Source organism: Hoplias malabaricus, chromosome 1 (genome assembly GCF_029633855.1).
Source record: "Hoplias malabaricus isolate fHopMal1 chromosome 1, fHopMal1.hap1, whole genome shotgun sequence".
In the NCBI taxonomy this organism is placed as follows: Eukaryota; Metazoa; Chordata; class Actinopteri; order Characiformes; family Erythrinidae; genus Hoplias; species Hoplias malabaricus.
Window position 1 is genome coordinate 3606079 of NC_089800.1, and position 17001 is coordinate 3623079.

General features: G+C 40.8%; 1 protein-coding gene across 7 annotated transcripts; it reads right to left on the minus strand.

Moving 5' to 3' along the window:
* Positions 1 to 2542: 2542 nt before the first annotated feature.
* si:dkeyp-97a10.2 (uncharacterized) lies at positions 2543 to 16177 on the minus strand. 7 transcript variants are annotated; one of them, XM_066644166.1, is made up of 13 exons: positions 15954 to 16177; positions 15439 to 15535; positions 14040 to 14369; positions 12597 to 12824; positions 11502 to 11592; positions 8770 to 11419; positions 8484 to 8687; positions 7710 to 7750; positions 7531 to 7591; positions 6037 to 6381; positions 4826 to 5062; positions 4581 to 4680; positions 2554 to 4278 (listed from the first exon to the last, which is right to left on the minus strand). In XM_066644166.1, exons 9-13 carry the CDS (start codon positions 7580 to 7582, stop codon positions 4215 to 4217), a joined length of 798 nt encoding a protein of 265 aa, XP_066500263.1. In that variant the 5' UTR covers positions 7583 to 7591; positions 7710 to 7750; positions 8484 to 8687; positions 8770 to 11419; positions 11502 to 11592; positions 12597 to 12824; positions 14040 to 14369; positions 15439 to 15535; positions 15954 to 16177; the 3' UTR covers positions 2554 to 4214. The 7 variants fall into 7 exon arrangements, with proteins under 7 accessions (XP_066500244.1, XP_066500263.1, XP_066500278.1 ...); XM_066644181.1 differs by having other exon boundaries at positions 15439 to 15557; XM_066644189.1 differs by lacking the exon at positions 11502 to 11592.
* Between the last annotated feature and the right edge of the window lie 824 nt (positions 16178 to 17001).

Below are 17001 nucleotides of genomic sequence, written 5' to 3' on the forward strand. Positions count from 1 at the left end.
TTCCAGCACTTCACCGCCATTTGAAGAGAAGACAGCATTGAGTTTTTCATTTAAAATATCATAGGTAACCTTAGCCTTGCTGTGTATAAGAGATGTAACTTCTGAAGTACTTTTTGTCATCACTCTTGTCTTTAGCGAAATCACTAAAGGGGTGCACTCTGTGGAAATATTTCAAACATTCATTTATTCACTCATTCATTTTCTGTAAGTGCTTCGTACTCATCAAGGTCACTCACACATTCACACACTCACCTAGCCACGCACACCCACAGAGAAGGTATGATTTTGGCGATGGACCATTTTCAGCGCTGAAGTGACATGGACTTGATGGTGGTGTGTTAGTTTGTGTTGTGCTGATGTAAGTGGATCAGACACAGCAGCGCCCAATACAGACTACAATGCTATTTTGCTATTTTCCAGTGTAAGAAGTGGCGCTGTTTGCTGTTGGCATGGTATCAACTCAGATTGTCCACTAGGAACATTCAAAATCTGATGTGTAAACTTTTGCAGAGCACTGATTGGCCAGAGAGTGAAGTCACTATGCCACACAACGCAGACGTCCAGCACTAACTCTCCATCTGTAAAATCTTCAGCTACAGCACAGACCACATTTGTTTTTATCCGACTCACAATGGCAGCTCGTAACATTATGGCATGGTGGGTGGATACCAGTTACCAAGGCAGGTACCAAAAGGCAAATAGAGTTGAGTCGTGTAGGTACTTTGCAGTGGAAAAGTGCTTTTAATGAGGCGGTAGAAGCTGAGGCCAGGACTGAGAAATTGACTAGTGTTATTGCATCAAGTCTTGATGAGTTTATAACACTGATGTATACATGACATTCATTCTGCCAGTCACTCAATTGTTTCTGGAACCACTTTGTCAAGTTCAGGATTGCGATGGGTCCAGAGCCTTTGTAGAATCATTAGGAACAAGGTAGGAACACACACTGGACAGAGCAGCACCAGTCCATCACAGAACTTTGCAGAACAAGGTCTTTCCAGGAGGGCAGCACATGTGGACGTCTTGTTCTGCAGTCGTTATTCCTCTTTCTCCTCGACTCCAAAGCTCTGGTTGCATGATTTGTTCTGGGGATAATTCACCTGTGGCTATTGTCACTCTGTATGAACAGTGGAACGGTGTTCCAGAGTCCTGTCGTGGTGACAGATGGAGACAGGAGCTGGCGAGGAGGGCCTTGTTTACACCTCGTTTACCGTCTGTTGAATGCAGCGAGTATTCTTTCTCTATGAGCGCTTTATAGTTCTGTGATGAATGCTCTCTCTTTTCTTCTCGTGTTATCAGGGTCCTGACAGGTCTCAGGCCTCTTTGTGTGTGTGTGTGTGTGTGTTTGTCTGTACCAGCTGCTGCAAGCCAGCCATGAGTTCTCCTGGCACACTTTTCAAGCTTCTGTCCACTCCAGAGTCCTCCATCTCCAGACCCTGGATATGGTCTACTACAGAGTGAAGCACTATAGAGAACAAAAGTTTGTGGAAACCCATGCCCAATTGTATTGAAATGGGCAGGTGTAGAGCAGCTGCACATAAGTCTAAGTTCACCAGACCCAATGCCAAACCACTTTGGAGTGAGCTAAAGCCCCCACCACTGGGCCATGGAATAGAGGAGCGGTGTTCTCTTGAATGATGGAGCTCAATCCACCTTTGAGATTATAATGATGTGCTCAAAAGAAAAGCCTCAGTATGAGAACAAAGATGTTCACAATAAATGAGACTACATAGGAGCAGATGGGTAAACATTTGACCATACAGTTAAGTAACAAATGAGCCTTTAAAACAGGAACCAACCAAATCTACACACTGATAAAACACAGCTGTGTGAAGCCAAAGCTAACACCAGGGGGCGTCAAGCGATAGAGAGTAAGTCTGCCATGATAGATTTAGCTTTAGCTTAAACATAAATGCTTTAATTAAAGGGAAAGTGGTTTAAATTGTATTCATATATTTTCTGCCTTAAATTAAATTAATTAAATAAGATGTACACAAGGTTATTTAACGTGGTCTGATAATACAACACTTTAAGGACCTCCCCAGATGGCAAATCCACTTCTAAATCCCTAGTGTGTCTCACATCCCCCATTTTCATGGCCCACTTGCCACATAAAATGGTGGCACTTGACTGGGCCAAGCTCCTTCACAGAAAGCTATTACATGAACAAATACATTGCTTGCTTAATCAAATGCTTAGTATAAATATTAACCCCCCCCCTCCCCAAACTGAACATCTGCTTAAAATGCTCTAAAATATATCCAAAGCTGTATTTTTTACACTGGCTATCGACTGTTAGCATGTCGAAAACACATGGGAGGGCAGAGCTTCTGAGAGGGCTATGATGTCACATGACTCTTTTAAACCAATTAAAAACTATTTTTCTTTTTTCATTAGCAGAACATAACAGTCCAAAAAGACAGGTTTAACTTGTTCACTCCAAAAAGGAGGACTATTTAACGTCCGTCCAGGCTTCGGAACATAAACAATCTTCATTTTCCCAGAATTGTAGGCGCCTCGTTTTTTATTAAGTTTTTCTAGAGTCCAGTCCTGCAGTTTATCATAGAACAAATAACAGGAAATCCTGTTAAGAAAACAGTGCTACAGCAAGAACGTGTTCATGGCGAGACATGGAAAGGTTCACTGAGAGCAATGTTCAGTCAGGTTTTATTAGGGAAGGTATAATAAAAAAGTTGAACATGTGTTAGCTGGGTTTATAAAAAGCATTGGCTCTGGGTAGGTTGGTACAGCCCAGTTAACTAACTATATAGGGAACTCAAATGGGCATAGAGTGGGCAGCCAGGGGCCCAGTGTACACTTTTTTAAATCTATCCTGGTTGCATCACTGACCCTGGAGGTCATCCATATGCAGGGCCAATATTTAACCCATGACAAGACTTCCTAGTACTCAGCAGGGCTGCTCATATGAGCTCTGCAAAATGTGATTTGTCCCAGGATGACAAAAGCTTTACACCCGTTCCCACAGGAAAAAAGGAAGTACAAAAAATGCAAATGCTGTAAATCATTATCTTTTCACACCAGCACACGAGCCTTGTTTCTGTGTGACAGAATCCTTCACTTATTATGACCTGAGGTGGTGTTGTGCTCACTGTTTCTGCAGTTGCTAAGCTAAACAGGGTAATGTGAGCTTGTGAAATTTTGTCATTCAAATTAGGTCAGCAGAATTGCTTTTACTACTGGATAACAATGGTGTTGTCAGTCTGACTGCTTGGTCCCTATTGTGTGCCTCTGTGTGACATGTGAAATAGTCTGAAGTACTCTAGATACTAGGAACCTGTATATAACGCCCATGAGAGAGTTGAAACAAGAACTTGGGATTTAAACACACACAAATAAATAAAAATTCAGAATGCAAAATAGTTTTTGGTTTACCTTATTTTTAGCAAAGCATATTATGGACTGTGGAGAAAAACACTAGATCTTGTACAATAAGTAGTTTTAAAACCATAAAAAATATGAGTTTTCTTGTGTTCTCGTCAATGCTGACAAAAATGAATCCAAAGCAAGAGAATAGAAATTTGTGACTCAAAAGGTGTTCCTAGAACCAACTTTATATTCATAGGCACCTACAGTAACAAACACATGCCTCTGTTTTTGTCCCCCAGAGCTAAAATTGTTTTATTAAATTACACTAAAACAGCTTCCTCAGGGCTAGCTCAAGAAACACATTGTACATTTTAATGAGACAGCTTTGGAGCTGTCATTGTAAACAGCAGAATTTCTCGGTTGTGAGTTTAAAGCTTTGGTAAATAATTAGCGATAGCTATGGTTGCTACTTTGGAAGCACTTTGAAAGCATTTGAGACAAACATAATTAGGAAATTAAATATATATATATATACACATAAAAACTTGATATTTCTTTAAAAAAAGTGCTTAAGTTGAAATATTTGAAGGAATAACAGAAGTACAGTATCTGGTGCCTCACATAGAACACTGCTAAACCATAAACCACTTATTCTACGATTAAAACTTATGGCAGCTACCTGTCAGCTTCCATCCTTGCATTCAGGAGCTTCACATAGTACTCCAAACAAACATGCTAACGTGGCTAAATGGAGCTAAACATAGAAAACATCCCTTAAAAGGTCCCAGTGCTCTGAAAAAAGATCCACATCCTGAGTCAATTTTGTTCTCCTCGTTCTCCTCCCTTCTGTTGTTGCTGACATATTCGAGTCCAGCCCGAGTCCAAGATTATACATCATCTTCATAAAATTCTCTTAGCTGCTCCCCTCTGTTGCGGGTATGCCTATGTCTCCTGGGGACGACAAACATCTGGTTAGTCCACCCTTCGTAACTCTTAGTATCTACTCCACCCTAAACTAGAGCTGCTTAAGCATTTTGAGATCAAACTTGACCAAATGCTCTGTGTGGTTTCAGGTTTGTTTGAGGTATTTTGATAAAGTCATTCAAGGTCAGTGTGTTCAAGCCTCAAGGCAATATTTCTGGACAACACTTTGATTATAGGAATGTTGGGTGGGGTTTGCTCTGAGGCGATAGCTGTTGCACGGTGTGAAGTGTCAGGTTTTGGTGTGAGTTCTTTGTTGTTTGTAACTGTACCTCCAGAGCAGGAACACCAACCCTCCGGCCAACAGCAGCAGAAGCAGGAGACACACGACGGCTACAGCTGTCCCTCCGCTACTCCTCCTCTCACATGGTGCTGACACACACACACAAAATAAGTGACAATGCCTAAAAACAACAGCCTAGATATTTACCACCTGATTCACACAGAATTTGTCTGTTACACCTAGAAGCAGATAATGTTTTGTCCTTAGACGGAAGACATTTGACCTACGATGTACCTGCGGTGTATGTGGCAGAGCTGTGTCCGAGCTTATTGGACACCACGCAGGTGAAGTGTCCACACATCGGAGTAGAGAGCTGGAGGGTGCTTCCATCAGCAGACACTTTACCCACAGCTTCTGTCACTGCAACCTGCTCGTGGAGCCAGTAAAAGGCAGGTTCAGTTCCCCAGGCCTCGCGGCAGTGCAGGACAGAGTGGGACACGTTCACCATCACAGAAACATGGTGCACAGCCTCTGAGAGGAAACACAAGACAATAAGGACTCACACTCACTTCTGAAACACAACAGAGCTGTGCAGTGCTTTTTTTTCCCAGAGCACAATGCAGACAGCCCAGGGTCTCTGGCACGGGAGCGATTATAAGACAGAGTTCAGCAAATACTAAGAAAAGCCATTGTAAATATGTTTGTAAGCTGGTCTTATGATTATTTACAAACATGAGTAATCTCCTCATTTGTGTGTGTTCCTAGATCTCTGTGAATACCTGAAAGAATTGGTAATATATAAAGTTGCTTTTATGTTTGGAGAAAACATACAGTGGAGAAAATTAATTCATTCATTGACTGTAAGCGCTTATCCAGTGCAAGGTTGCAGTGGGTCCGGAGCCTGGAAGCACTGGGCACAGAGCATTTCTACAGTCCTCCAAATGTTACATAGTGCAGTAGCAATGATAGAGGCTTCATTCTCCCAAATACAGCTCAGTGATGCATTGCAATGAAGTATTAAGGTTAAAGTCCTACCTAGTGTTCCTTTAATGCATCCGTGGCAGTAAACGCAAACACATAGTACTTATTTGGGGCAGTAAACACACACACAAACTGGTGCATTGGCTTCAAACCATGGATGTTGAGCACTGTTGCTCGATTTACCTGGGGATTGAACCATTGACATTTCAGTGTGACGCCAAATTCTCTACCTTGCCGGCCACGGCGGCCCCAAACCTATATACACACACACGGTATATCCGTGGATCCATCTTTATCCAAGGATATATGTACAATGTGGCTATGCTGGACAATTGATGACTGACTTACAGATAGCAAATCCACAGAAATGGGGGGGACTTTACTGTGTAGTTCTTAAAGACAGAATCTTTTCAAAATACGCATGTAATCAACATTCTTTACCTTTTTACCAATGCACATGACTGAACTCTCATTTGGAGACACTTAGAAGTGGAAAGCTGTAAGAAAAGCAAGCTGCACCGTACCGTATTCATGGACGGTGCACTGCGCCGAGCCCTGATTTCCGCTCTGGTCAGTTACTGTCACAGTGTACACACCACTGTCTGGTCTCTGATAATTCGACAGCTTCATCACAGCTCCATCCTTCTCCACTGTTACCCGACCTCCAGGGCTTTTCACTGGAAACACTGCCACAACCGTCTTCCCGGAGTTCTTCGTCCCCTCTGCCTCATGCTCCCATATAACCTTGCTGATGGGCTTCCCTGGCTGCGTGTCGATTAGGGCCTGGAGGACCAGGGTCTGTCCGCTGACCATGTAGACAGGCTGCAGGCTCTGGAAGCTCACGGAAAGGGACCGGCATCTGCCCAGGACTTTACAGAACAGAGGTAGTGACTGTTAGTCATTATATTGGTCATTGTGTGAAATATTGTGTGAAATGCAAACAGAGGTATGGTAGAAGTCTAGAATCTAGAAAGATTTTTCTTTGAGTTGTATATTGAGGATCTGTCCTCAGGTAGACCCTGGAGAGTTGGTTGCTTTGTTTTGATCAAGCGTTAACACACTAGCTCTACACTGTCTGCCCATTTTGTAGCCAACAGGCTAGATCAAGACCCCAACTGAATGCTAACTGACCCCTAACTACAGCATAAGGGCAAGTGTCACGAAGGAAACAGGACAATCGGATGAAAAATAATGTGGCAGGGAGACAAGTGAATGTCCTCTACATCTTTAGAAACTTCCAACAGACAATTGACACTTGGAAGAGAACCCCCACTGCCAAAATCTGTGAGCTAACTGACATGTTTTTGGCTGTGTTCCTCAGTGATAGAGGAAAGGGTGGTCCATCCTCCCCACCTTGTTTTATTCTCTTGAACTTGGCATGAGCCAAGGGGCCAGTGCTTTCTCTGGGTTCAAAACACAAAGTTGGTCAGTGCTCTGCTAAGAAAACATACCTTGATAATGATGACTTTGTTTTGGACCCCAGATTACAGCATCTTTCTGCAACGAACTGCAAAAACACACACTGACCCATTCACACGTGATCCTTCTGTGGCTAAGCTGTGTTTCCTTCCGTTGCTAGGTCTCATAAGCCTGAAACGCTTCCTGTTCACATGTGAAATGACTAAAGTAATGTCCAAAGGTCTGTAGACACCTTTAATAATTATCAAAGTGGACCCAATGAACTCATACTCCGTTGTGTGCACACAGCTCTGTAATGAAAAGCATAATTTGAATTGAGAAGCTCCAGAGAAGCTGCTCATGAGATAACCACAGGGGTAAAATCATCCATCTTTAGACTAGGAAGTCATGGAGCTCCCATCAATAAGCAGGAGTGGTTCAAGCTTAGTAATAATTTAAGTGGCACAATACCATAAAGTCCTTACAGCAATGTCCTTTGTGCTACTGGCACAAAGAGGTAAACAAACAAGCTCTTAATACCCTTCATTTTAGATGAAACCCACTTTGTTTACAGGTGTCTACCAATGTGTAGGGTACGTGTGTAGGTTAAAAGACCTCACCAAAGACTTGGAGAAGGAGGGCAGCCCAGAAAGACGGTGGTCCGAGTCCCATGGCACCAACCTGCAGCATAATAGAAAATAAAAGTACATTATTTCACAACAACTGAAGTCTTCGAGGAGCATTTTCAAAGATAGTCTTCAAACTAAACTTAAAACAAAACAAAGCAGAACTGTGTTACCTTCTGGAGCTCCAGGGAAATGTTGAGGTGTCAAAAGAAACCTAAATCAGCACAAATTTAAGTCAGGATAACAATATCATTTTTCTCGCTGAGTTTATCTCCCATGCTCCACAGAGAGGAAAAAACACACCGAGTAAAGCTGAGTGAAATATAACCCTGGCGTCTGGCCATAACTGTTTATGAGCCAGAGCAGCTTAAGCCCCGCCCACTCCAACCGCCGTTATTGTGAAATCCCCGCCTCTGGGCTCCGATTGGATAGCTTTGGCACAACATAGGTTATAATTGGCTAGTAATTCTTAAACCACACAATTCTCCGATTACATGTTTATTTAAAGCTTCTATGTAATTTGTTTTATTGGATCTGGATTTATATCTTTCTTTTATTTTTTAAAAATGTTTATTAAAAAAAAAATCTATATATAAAAAAAATATATATATATAATATATATATATATATATATAAATATCGTCAGCTTGGTCTGGTGAAGCCAACAAATATCTAAAAATAGGTAACAATAATAATATTAATAATACATTTAGTGTACTGTATTTATTATATATGCCATAACTTTGGCACAGGCCATATTTGAACATATTTATCTTATGTCATATGTGCTAAACTCAACATGTGAATGGTAATTGTGAGTTTTCAAATAACACATTTGAAGTGTAATTGTCAATCAGAGATAAAACATATTCAGACTATTTGCTCACTATTACACACTAACAAAACACATTTCAAATACACAGGCAAATGACTTTGTGTGGTTTTACCTCCTTAAAAATGTGGATGTGGCTTTGACGCCCTGGAATGTCTCTCTCCAGTGAAGTTTCTGATAATTATGAGCTACCACCCAATCCTAGCTTAGGTGTGCTAACATCTGTGATGAGTGCAACTCTAATGTAGTAGACAGGCAACCAAGCCAACCATTCATTGTTTGTTTGAATGATAGGATGGGGGGTTTCCAGCTCAGTTGCCTACATAAAAAGAAGGAATATTTTTATTTATGTGATCAGACTATTTATTTTAAGATATATTGGAAATGCATAGCACACACACCCTGATGTTAAACAAAGTCGCACCCACAACTCGGGGGAGGAGGGACTCGGAACTCCAGCCCAAACCTTCTGAGTTCGCCTCCCTCTCTGACGTTTCTCTGGGCAGCAAATAAGTTCATCACACTCAAACATCTTTTCAACAAACATTGTTCTTTATGGAAACAAAAGTGTTTCTTCTATAGCATTGAAATTAAATTGAATTCTCTGCACATTTTGCTTCCAAAGTGGACATCAGTGTTGTCATCTTCCCTCGACACTTTGAGATCTCATTTAACACTCTTCAGTTCCAGATTAATCAAATTTTATTTAAATAGTGCTTTTCACAACAGAAAGTCATCACAAAGTAGGTTTACAGTGATACAGAGGTAAAAACCTTGAGAGAAACCAAGACTAAGGGAAACCCCTCCTCCTCTTGTCAACAAAGTAGCACAACAGATAATAAACATGAACTGACAGAGATAAGTGTGTGTAATGTGAAGGTAAAATATTAATGCTGAAGACTGTACTGAATTGAATTACAGAAATGAAACTGCCTCACGAATTCACATGAAGGGAAATGGTGAAATAAGGTGGTGGATTCAGTGGTGAAATAGTGTAATGAGAGGTAGGTATGCATTCATCTCTTGAGCCATGATATTCAGACAGCTGAACTAATCCAGCCATGTGGCAAGATGGTGGACAGCTGGGATTACAGCCCTGGTGAGCTATTGTACATTCTGACTGGGCCTCGTCTGTGTCCCAGGGGTTTTTGTGTAACAGACCTCTACTGTAGTACGTGGGGTAGTGTGTACTCCTGAGCACCACACTTGGTCAAAAGTGTTTATGCAGTGTTCATGCACAAGAGAGCTGTCGACACATTTAAACCTCACAGTAATCTGGTTTTAAAACAAATTACTCAACACTGTCTGTACTTCATTTTCAGTGTTTAAACAGGATTCCAGCTGTAGTGTACTGCTTACTCAGAACTGGACTGACCTATTCCAAAATACCTCTGTTCAAGTCATGCTGCTTCTCTGGAAATATTGCTACCTCACTGCGATTTGCCTCCTTTACTCTGTATGCCATCTATTTTATTAAAGCCGTTTTTAAACATACAAGCATTTAGTAAGTCATAAGTACAAGAAAGTTAATCATATTTATGAGTTTGTATCTTCTGTAAGTGCTTATCCAGTTCAGGGTCAAGGTGGGATTCGGAGCCTACCCGGAATCATTGGGCGCAAGGCGGGAATACACCCTGGAGGGGGCGCCAGTCCTTCACAGGGCGACACACACTCACACCTTTTTTTTGAGTTGCCAATCCACCTACCAATGTGAGTTTTTGGACTGTGGGTGGAAACCGGAGCACCCGGAGGAAACCCACGTGGCCACGGGGAGAACACACCACACTCCTCACAGACAGTCACCCGGAGCGGGACTCAAACCCACAACCTCCAGATCCTAGGAGCTGTGTGACTGCGACACTGCCTGCTGCGCCCCTTCAAATGTTGAAAAGCACAAACCAGGATGAGGATGTTGCTCTGTTCCTGCTGCTTAGGTGGGTAAAATTGACTTATTTTTGCTGTTTACCCTTATTTAAGGTTGAAATGTCCTTTCAGGAGGCTACCTACATGAAAGTAGACATAGACAACTCAAATTACAAATGAGTTTCTGTGGTAATTCACACAGGGAATAAAAATGTACAGACAAGTTAAACTTCAGCCATGTACAAACATACCATTCCACATTAAAAGACATGGAGCTTCTGAATGTAAACAAACCAGAGAAACAGTGTTTTCCCCCACAATCATAGACATTCCATTTAATGCCGTGCAGAATGTTTGGGATTTATTCAACAACATATTTGTCCAGTGTATTGCCATTGGTATTGGTTTTAAAAACAAAGCACATAATAAATACTTAGAATGAAATGAGAGGTGAATGGTGCAAATCAAAAACGTTAAATTAATATCCATTAAACTGACATTATGTCAAAAACATGTTAATAAATAAAAACTGTGCAAAGGTCATCTTTCATATAAATATCATTTAGAAATGGATATGGAGCTGGGAAAGTACTTACTGGATAAAGCAAATATATACAAATGGAGAACTATGAACAGAACAATCCCTGACCCGCCTCTACACCACAGCTCAGCAATACTGCGCTGTTATAGGGAGAATAGTGCCTCTGTCATTGCTACTCTGAGCTCAGCACTGCAGAAACTGCACTATGTAATTCTAGAAGCTGGGAAAGCAATCACACCACCTCGCTCCACCCTCTACCCTCCCCCTGGTTTTAGGACAGTGCTGTTAAAGTGAAATACACTCTGCAACTTTATGGTGAGCTCAGGAGCAAAAAATCTACCATATTTTACGTAGTGTTCCTTTAAATTCTGGACTTGTATATTTTTAGCTGTTTGCAGTTTGTTGTTTTCTGCTTCAGAACCAATAACAAAAACCTTTAAAATATTAAAATAAAGGAAAAAGCTAATTAATATAGAGATGATCAGTGGAGTGTCAAAATGTAGAAGCCTGTCATTCATCATGTGTAGCGTCTTCATCCTGGTCAGGACTGCTGTATATCCAGAGCATATCAGGAACATGCCTTGGTCAGTCATTCACTGGTTGTCGTTTTTTTTTTTTTGTGCCGGATCCACATCAGAAGCTTATAACTACATGTTAAGAAAAATAAGCCATTAGAAATAAGCACGTGGAGGGAAATAGTGAGAAAACATACCATACCAATTCCCTTACCCAATCAAAATTACTATCACAATTGTCTCAATGACCACTACTGCTATCCATCCGGTGCAGTCTGAGCAGGTTTTTTGGTCTTGTTCGGGTTCTGCAGAATTAACCAAACCATGAAAACCAAACGTTATTTTTAAACAAAACTCAAGACTAACCCTCACTGACCTTGTTACAAGAGGCAAAATTAATCTCGTCATATCATTTTAAAGACTCTGGTTTTCCCTGTAATCTTCCATCATCAGTTAATGTCTTTTGCTCCACATCTGCAACAACTCAATCACCCCTGGTGAAATTTCACAATTATTTTCAAAGTGAAAGCAAGTATTTTAAATGTAACCCTATGGAAATATATTCTCTCTCTCTATATATATATATAGAGAGAATTATATTAAGTGACAATTACCATCTGATATGAATTTCTGACACAGTAAAATGATAGCAGTCCCAAATGACACGAAGGACAAAAACATGCAGAAAATTCTAACAAAATTAACACCAAATTACCATTGAAGTTAAATGACGTTGTGTTTACTGACCTAGGTCTATGTAGAATCTGGATCAGTCTGGATGCCTGACACAGATTAAAATCCTGTCTTACTGTTTTCTAATCTTGTGTCATCATTAAGAGTTGCTTGATTAGGGAAATTTATTTTGTGTGCAAATATTTGTCATTGTACGACATGCAACAAAATGTGTCTTTTGCATTTAACCCAACTGTGGCGGTGAACACACACCCAGAGCGGGAACGTTTGGGGGTTCTGGGGATCGAATTAGAAACCTTGCAGAATCAAACCCGGTCCCTAACCATTAGGCCAAGGCTGCAGTGAAATATAAATCCTTCTCATGTTGTGGCTGTAGTGTGACTATCTATAAATCTGCGCAATTTCCAGTCATTCTTTAGAGGCCCAAGGCTGGAAGTAAGAGAGTTAAACAACTCTAGGTGGGACAGGATGTACTTCTCATTTGGGAAATTCTGCTAGCTCTCAGGCAGTTTAGCAGTGTAATGTATAACTGTAACAAAAAATTCAAGAAGTCTTTTGTTACTTTTGTCATTATATAGTAAGGTGACGACTAATAATAGTGTTTTTAATGTAGCACCTCTGAAACGCTCTATTTTGCTGGACCCCTGGTTGCTGTCAATAACACAGGTGTAGTTCGTCTTCAGATCTGCCCGTAGGTGAAGCTTGCTACCATCTTCTGACAGGTTCCCAGTTCCACTGGTGACCTTGACTCCATCCACCCACCACAAATACACTGGTTTGTCCCACGGTGGCCTCTCAATATTCGTGGAACACTCCAGGTCAAAGGATGCTCCTGGGGGCGTGTCTTGTGTGTAAGTGTGTGTGAGACAGATAGACAGACAGACAGAGAGAGAGAGAACTGAAAATTAGAAAATAACAACCAATCAATTTAATTCATACAGCGCTTTTCACAATCCATCTTCATCCTCCTCTGATACTGAAACGAACTGAGGGAGACACGAAGGTGAATCATACCTCATACATGTTAAAGAGGGTATTTCTAAAGGGCTTTTATTTTACTCATTAACTGGTTCTTCCAGTGTGGTGAGGAATCCCAAAAGCTTTTTTAGTTGAGTATAGCTGACGTCTTTCAAAGCACCTGAAGAGGCAGACTAAAGAGATAAAACGCATTGTTTTAGCAGCCGCCCAGTGACGTCTATTGTATGTGCCTAAACAAGTATGATTACAGCCCTTTTCTAAATATAGGTTTGACAGCTCACGAAAACCAGGACTCAATTATACCTTCAGAAAAACAGGTGGTAGCTGATTGATGTCTGACTTATGAGAATCTGCTGATGAACATAAACACAGATTAACAGCTTAGAGATACTCTTTGCTTAAGGTGCAGGAAAACTCCAGATTCCATGTTTAAAATACTTATTCTTAATTAATTTATTTTTTGACTCTGTAAAGAACTTTGCCAATGTGTATGAAATGTGCTCCATATATAAACTTGCCTATTCTCTTCATTATCCATGGTGTATACCTGGTAAATATTTAATGAAGTGATGCCCGCTGTGAGAAGCAGTGTCAGGTGCAGCTGTATGCAAAGTTTTGAGTGCCTCTTGTCAAAGGACATGTTGATAGAAGGACATGTCCAATACATAAGTAAATAATGTGCAAAGAGAAAATAAAATATGTTAAGACAAAGTAAAACCTAAATTATATTATTTTTGGTAAAAGCATATTCACACTGGTTGATGGTACGTTCTACTAGTTCTCGTGTTATTTTGTTTCCACAAACATTGTACAGGGTGAGTCACAATTCGCAGGACATACATTTATCTGAATACCCCAGCAAGTGATTGGTGAGGGGATCTATGTCTAGAACATGGCCGCCATGTTAGATCATGGGCAAGTTTTTCCAATGGGAAAGTGGTCATGTAGTATATCAAAAAATAAAACTAATCTGTGACCATTCATGAGGACACAGTCAAATTCTGACCTACTATCGCAGCCTGATGTATTGGAGGAGGAAAATATTTTAAATGGTGTGACATTTCAAAGCTAAAGGACTTACCAGGTTTTAGCACCTCTCCAGAATCAGACCACTGGTCTCCATTCCCATCTGTGACTGTAAATTTGTAGATTCCATAATCAACTTCTGTGACTCCAGTCAGCTTCAGGGTCTGTCCGTTATTCTCCACTGATAGTCGGTCAAAGGTCAGATATCCATTTGTGACAAGTCTGACCACTTGAGGACCCTTCTTAAGTTCCCATGTATATTGAATGATTTTTTCCAAAGGCTGTAGATCATACTGGGCTTGGATAACCAGTGTTCGGTTCAGGGCCACATAGATGGGCTTCTTATACAGAATTTTCACAGACAGACCCCAGCAGACCCAAAGCACTGGACAAAACGAGGACAAAGAGTTTACAAACACTGTAAATGAACTTTATTTACAGTTCATAAGCATACACCTCCCACAGTCCAAAAACACACGTTGGTAGGTGGATTGGCGACTCAAAAGTGTCCGTAGGTGTGAGTGTGTGAGTGAATGTGTGTGTGTCTGTGTTGCCCTGTGAAGGACTGGCGCCCCCTCCAGGGTGTATTCCCGCCTTGCGCCGAATGATTCCAGGTAGGCTCTGGACCCACCGCGACCCTGAATTGGATAAGCGCTTACAGATAATGAATGAATGAATGAAAGCATACACCAGGAGTCCTTAACCTTTTCACAAAAATACTCTCCCTTGTAACTCTTAATAAAAACCTATGTAGAGGAACTGTTAAAATATACTATTGTAGGTCTTCAGCAGCAGTGACCCTTGCGCATAGATCAGCAACTGACCAAAGAAGTGCGAACCATGAAAGCGTTTTTGGGCTAGTTGAGATAAAGAAGCTCCAGAAAGAGCACAGAGCCTCAAATAAAGGATTATTGCACTGTGGAACTGGACGGGTCATTTCCAGTGGGTTATATTTATCTCAGTGTCACGCTGAATAAAAGACTGGTCAGTGTTAATTTTTTATTTTGAAATTGGAAGAGGGTAAATGGGTTCACTTTTAGTTCACTAGGCTTATGCTTATCTGGCCTGTACTTAATGTGTCAATGATACAAAGGTTGTCTGGAAACTGCTTGATAAACTTGGTAACCACGGTCTGCCAAAAATTGCCTGGCTCCTGTTAATTGAGGTTGTAGATCAGTACACAGATCAGCAACTGACCAAAGAAGATTAGGTTCTTCAGTGCGAACCGTGAAAGCGTTTGTGGGTTTGTGAGTTGAGAATAAGGTACAGTTAAGTTTTAATTAAAGTTACAGAATATGTTCCCTTGAAACGTCTGAAAATGTCTCTCCAACTGGCCATGTCCACCACCTGACCCCTTTGAATGTCTTTAGTTTAATTACATGTACAATTCCCTACAATCTCTCATTAGTTTGTATTGTCGGTGTGTCCACCGAAACAATGAAAATGAGACTTACATTCCGTAACAAACAGAATAATCACCAACAAAATCCACCTGAATGTCTCCATTGGGTTGGGTTCGGATGAACTGAGGTAACTCTGTTAAAAACATTCCTGTAGAAACAAAAGGGGGAGTCTGAAACCAAAAGAAGCGTTAACTTCTTCATTCAAGACCTATATACTGTAGATAGAGTCTTAGTCAAGCATGACATAGCATTGTCTGTAATCCAGAACTACTGGTGTGGCTGAATGCCCTCAAAACATACACCAGAATCATGTAGAATTACTATTCTGAAAAGAGTTGGAATGTTATTGATGTAAAGCTGGAACCAACTCGCTATTCAAAGTTCATTTCAGACGGTTGGGCAGTTTTTCGTCTAAATATAAGGTTAAGGTCCAGATATCTATCAAAAACAGCCGGACTGGATACAGTTTAAACCATTTAAGCAGGTGCACTGAGCCTCTACTGATAAAAAAAAACGTCATTCACTCAAACGTTCAATATTCACTTATATATTTATTTATTTTTTACCTGAGAGACGTTCCTCCTTTTGTTAGTCGCCCCCGAGGATGAGGGAGAAAGTTATATTCCAGGATCAGGTGTTTTTTAAAATAATTCCGGCGGCAGTATATCGACCGATTTACACGCGATAAAGATTAAACCGAAAGAATATTATACGCACTCCTTTACGTAACTAAAAAGGTAGTTCATTAGTTACGTCTCTCTCTCTCTCTCTCCAACTCCCTTTTCCTCCCTCCCCCTCCCTTCTCCTTCTTCCTCACTTACACTCTCCTATCTCTCTTACTTCTATCTCTCTCACACTCCTCCCTTCTCTCTCTCTCTCTCTCTCTCTCTCTCTCACACACACACACACACACACACACACACACACACACACACAGAGATCCATTACAGAATTAACTGGCATCAATGATAGTAATTTACTCAGGCTGAGGTAGAGGCTTTTATTCCAATTACAACATTTAAGGACTGCACCAGAAATATTTTTACTGACATTTACTTGCTTTGCTGCTAGCTGACCCCCCGACCCCCCCTCACCTTTTTAAATTCTCTCTGTGTGTGTTTGTTCTTGTTGTTATTAACGTAAACGTGGTTAAAGTTTAAAAAGAAGTATTATTACTTGTCACATACTCACTCACATTTAAGGATGGTTCCACTAGAGGGTGCTATTTTGCTTTGCAATAATGACACTTTCTGTAAATGTATATTAAAGAAAATGATACAACAGGTAGGGTGCCTACACACTAGAGGCTGACGGAGCGTCAGAAACGTATTCCTTAATTTTATTTCAGTTAGGACTCTGTGTCGACTCTGACTACAAATGTCAGACAGCAAACGTGCCTGAATGCAGTTAACGATGCTCTGTAAAGCGTTAAAAACGTTCAAACCATTTCAAATTTTGATGCAACAAACCAACGACAGATGAAAATCCAATATGGAGGAAAGTCTAATCGGGCAGTGTACTCTTTTCCAGTTCAGCATGACATCAATTTGGCAGAATATAAAGATTCACTTTGTTGTGTAGCAGCCTGATAAAGTGGGTCTGTGTATTCTGCTT

Coding starts and splice junctions, on each gene's coding strand:
- si:dkeyp-97a10.2 (XM_066644147.1), bottom strand. CDS start 7,880: ATGGCCAGACGCCAGGGTTATATTTCACTCAGCTTTACTCG. Junction 4,681..4,825: donor CTCTGCCACATACACCGCAG/GTACATCGTAGG, acceptor TGTGTGTGTCAG/CACCATGTGAGAGGAGGAGT. Junction 4,279..4,580: donor TTGGTGTTCCTGCTCTGGAG/GTACAGTTACAA, acceptor TGTCGTCCCCAG/GAGACATAGGCATACCCGCA.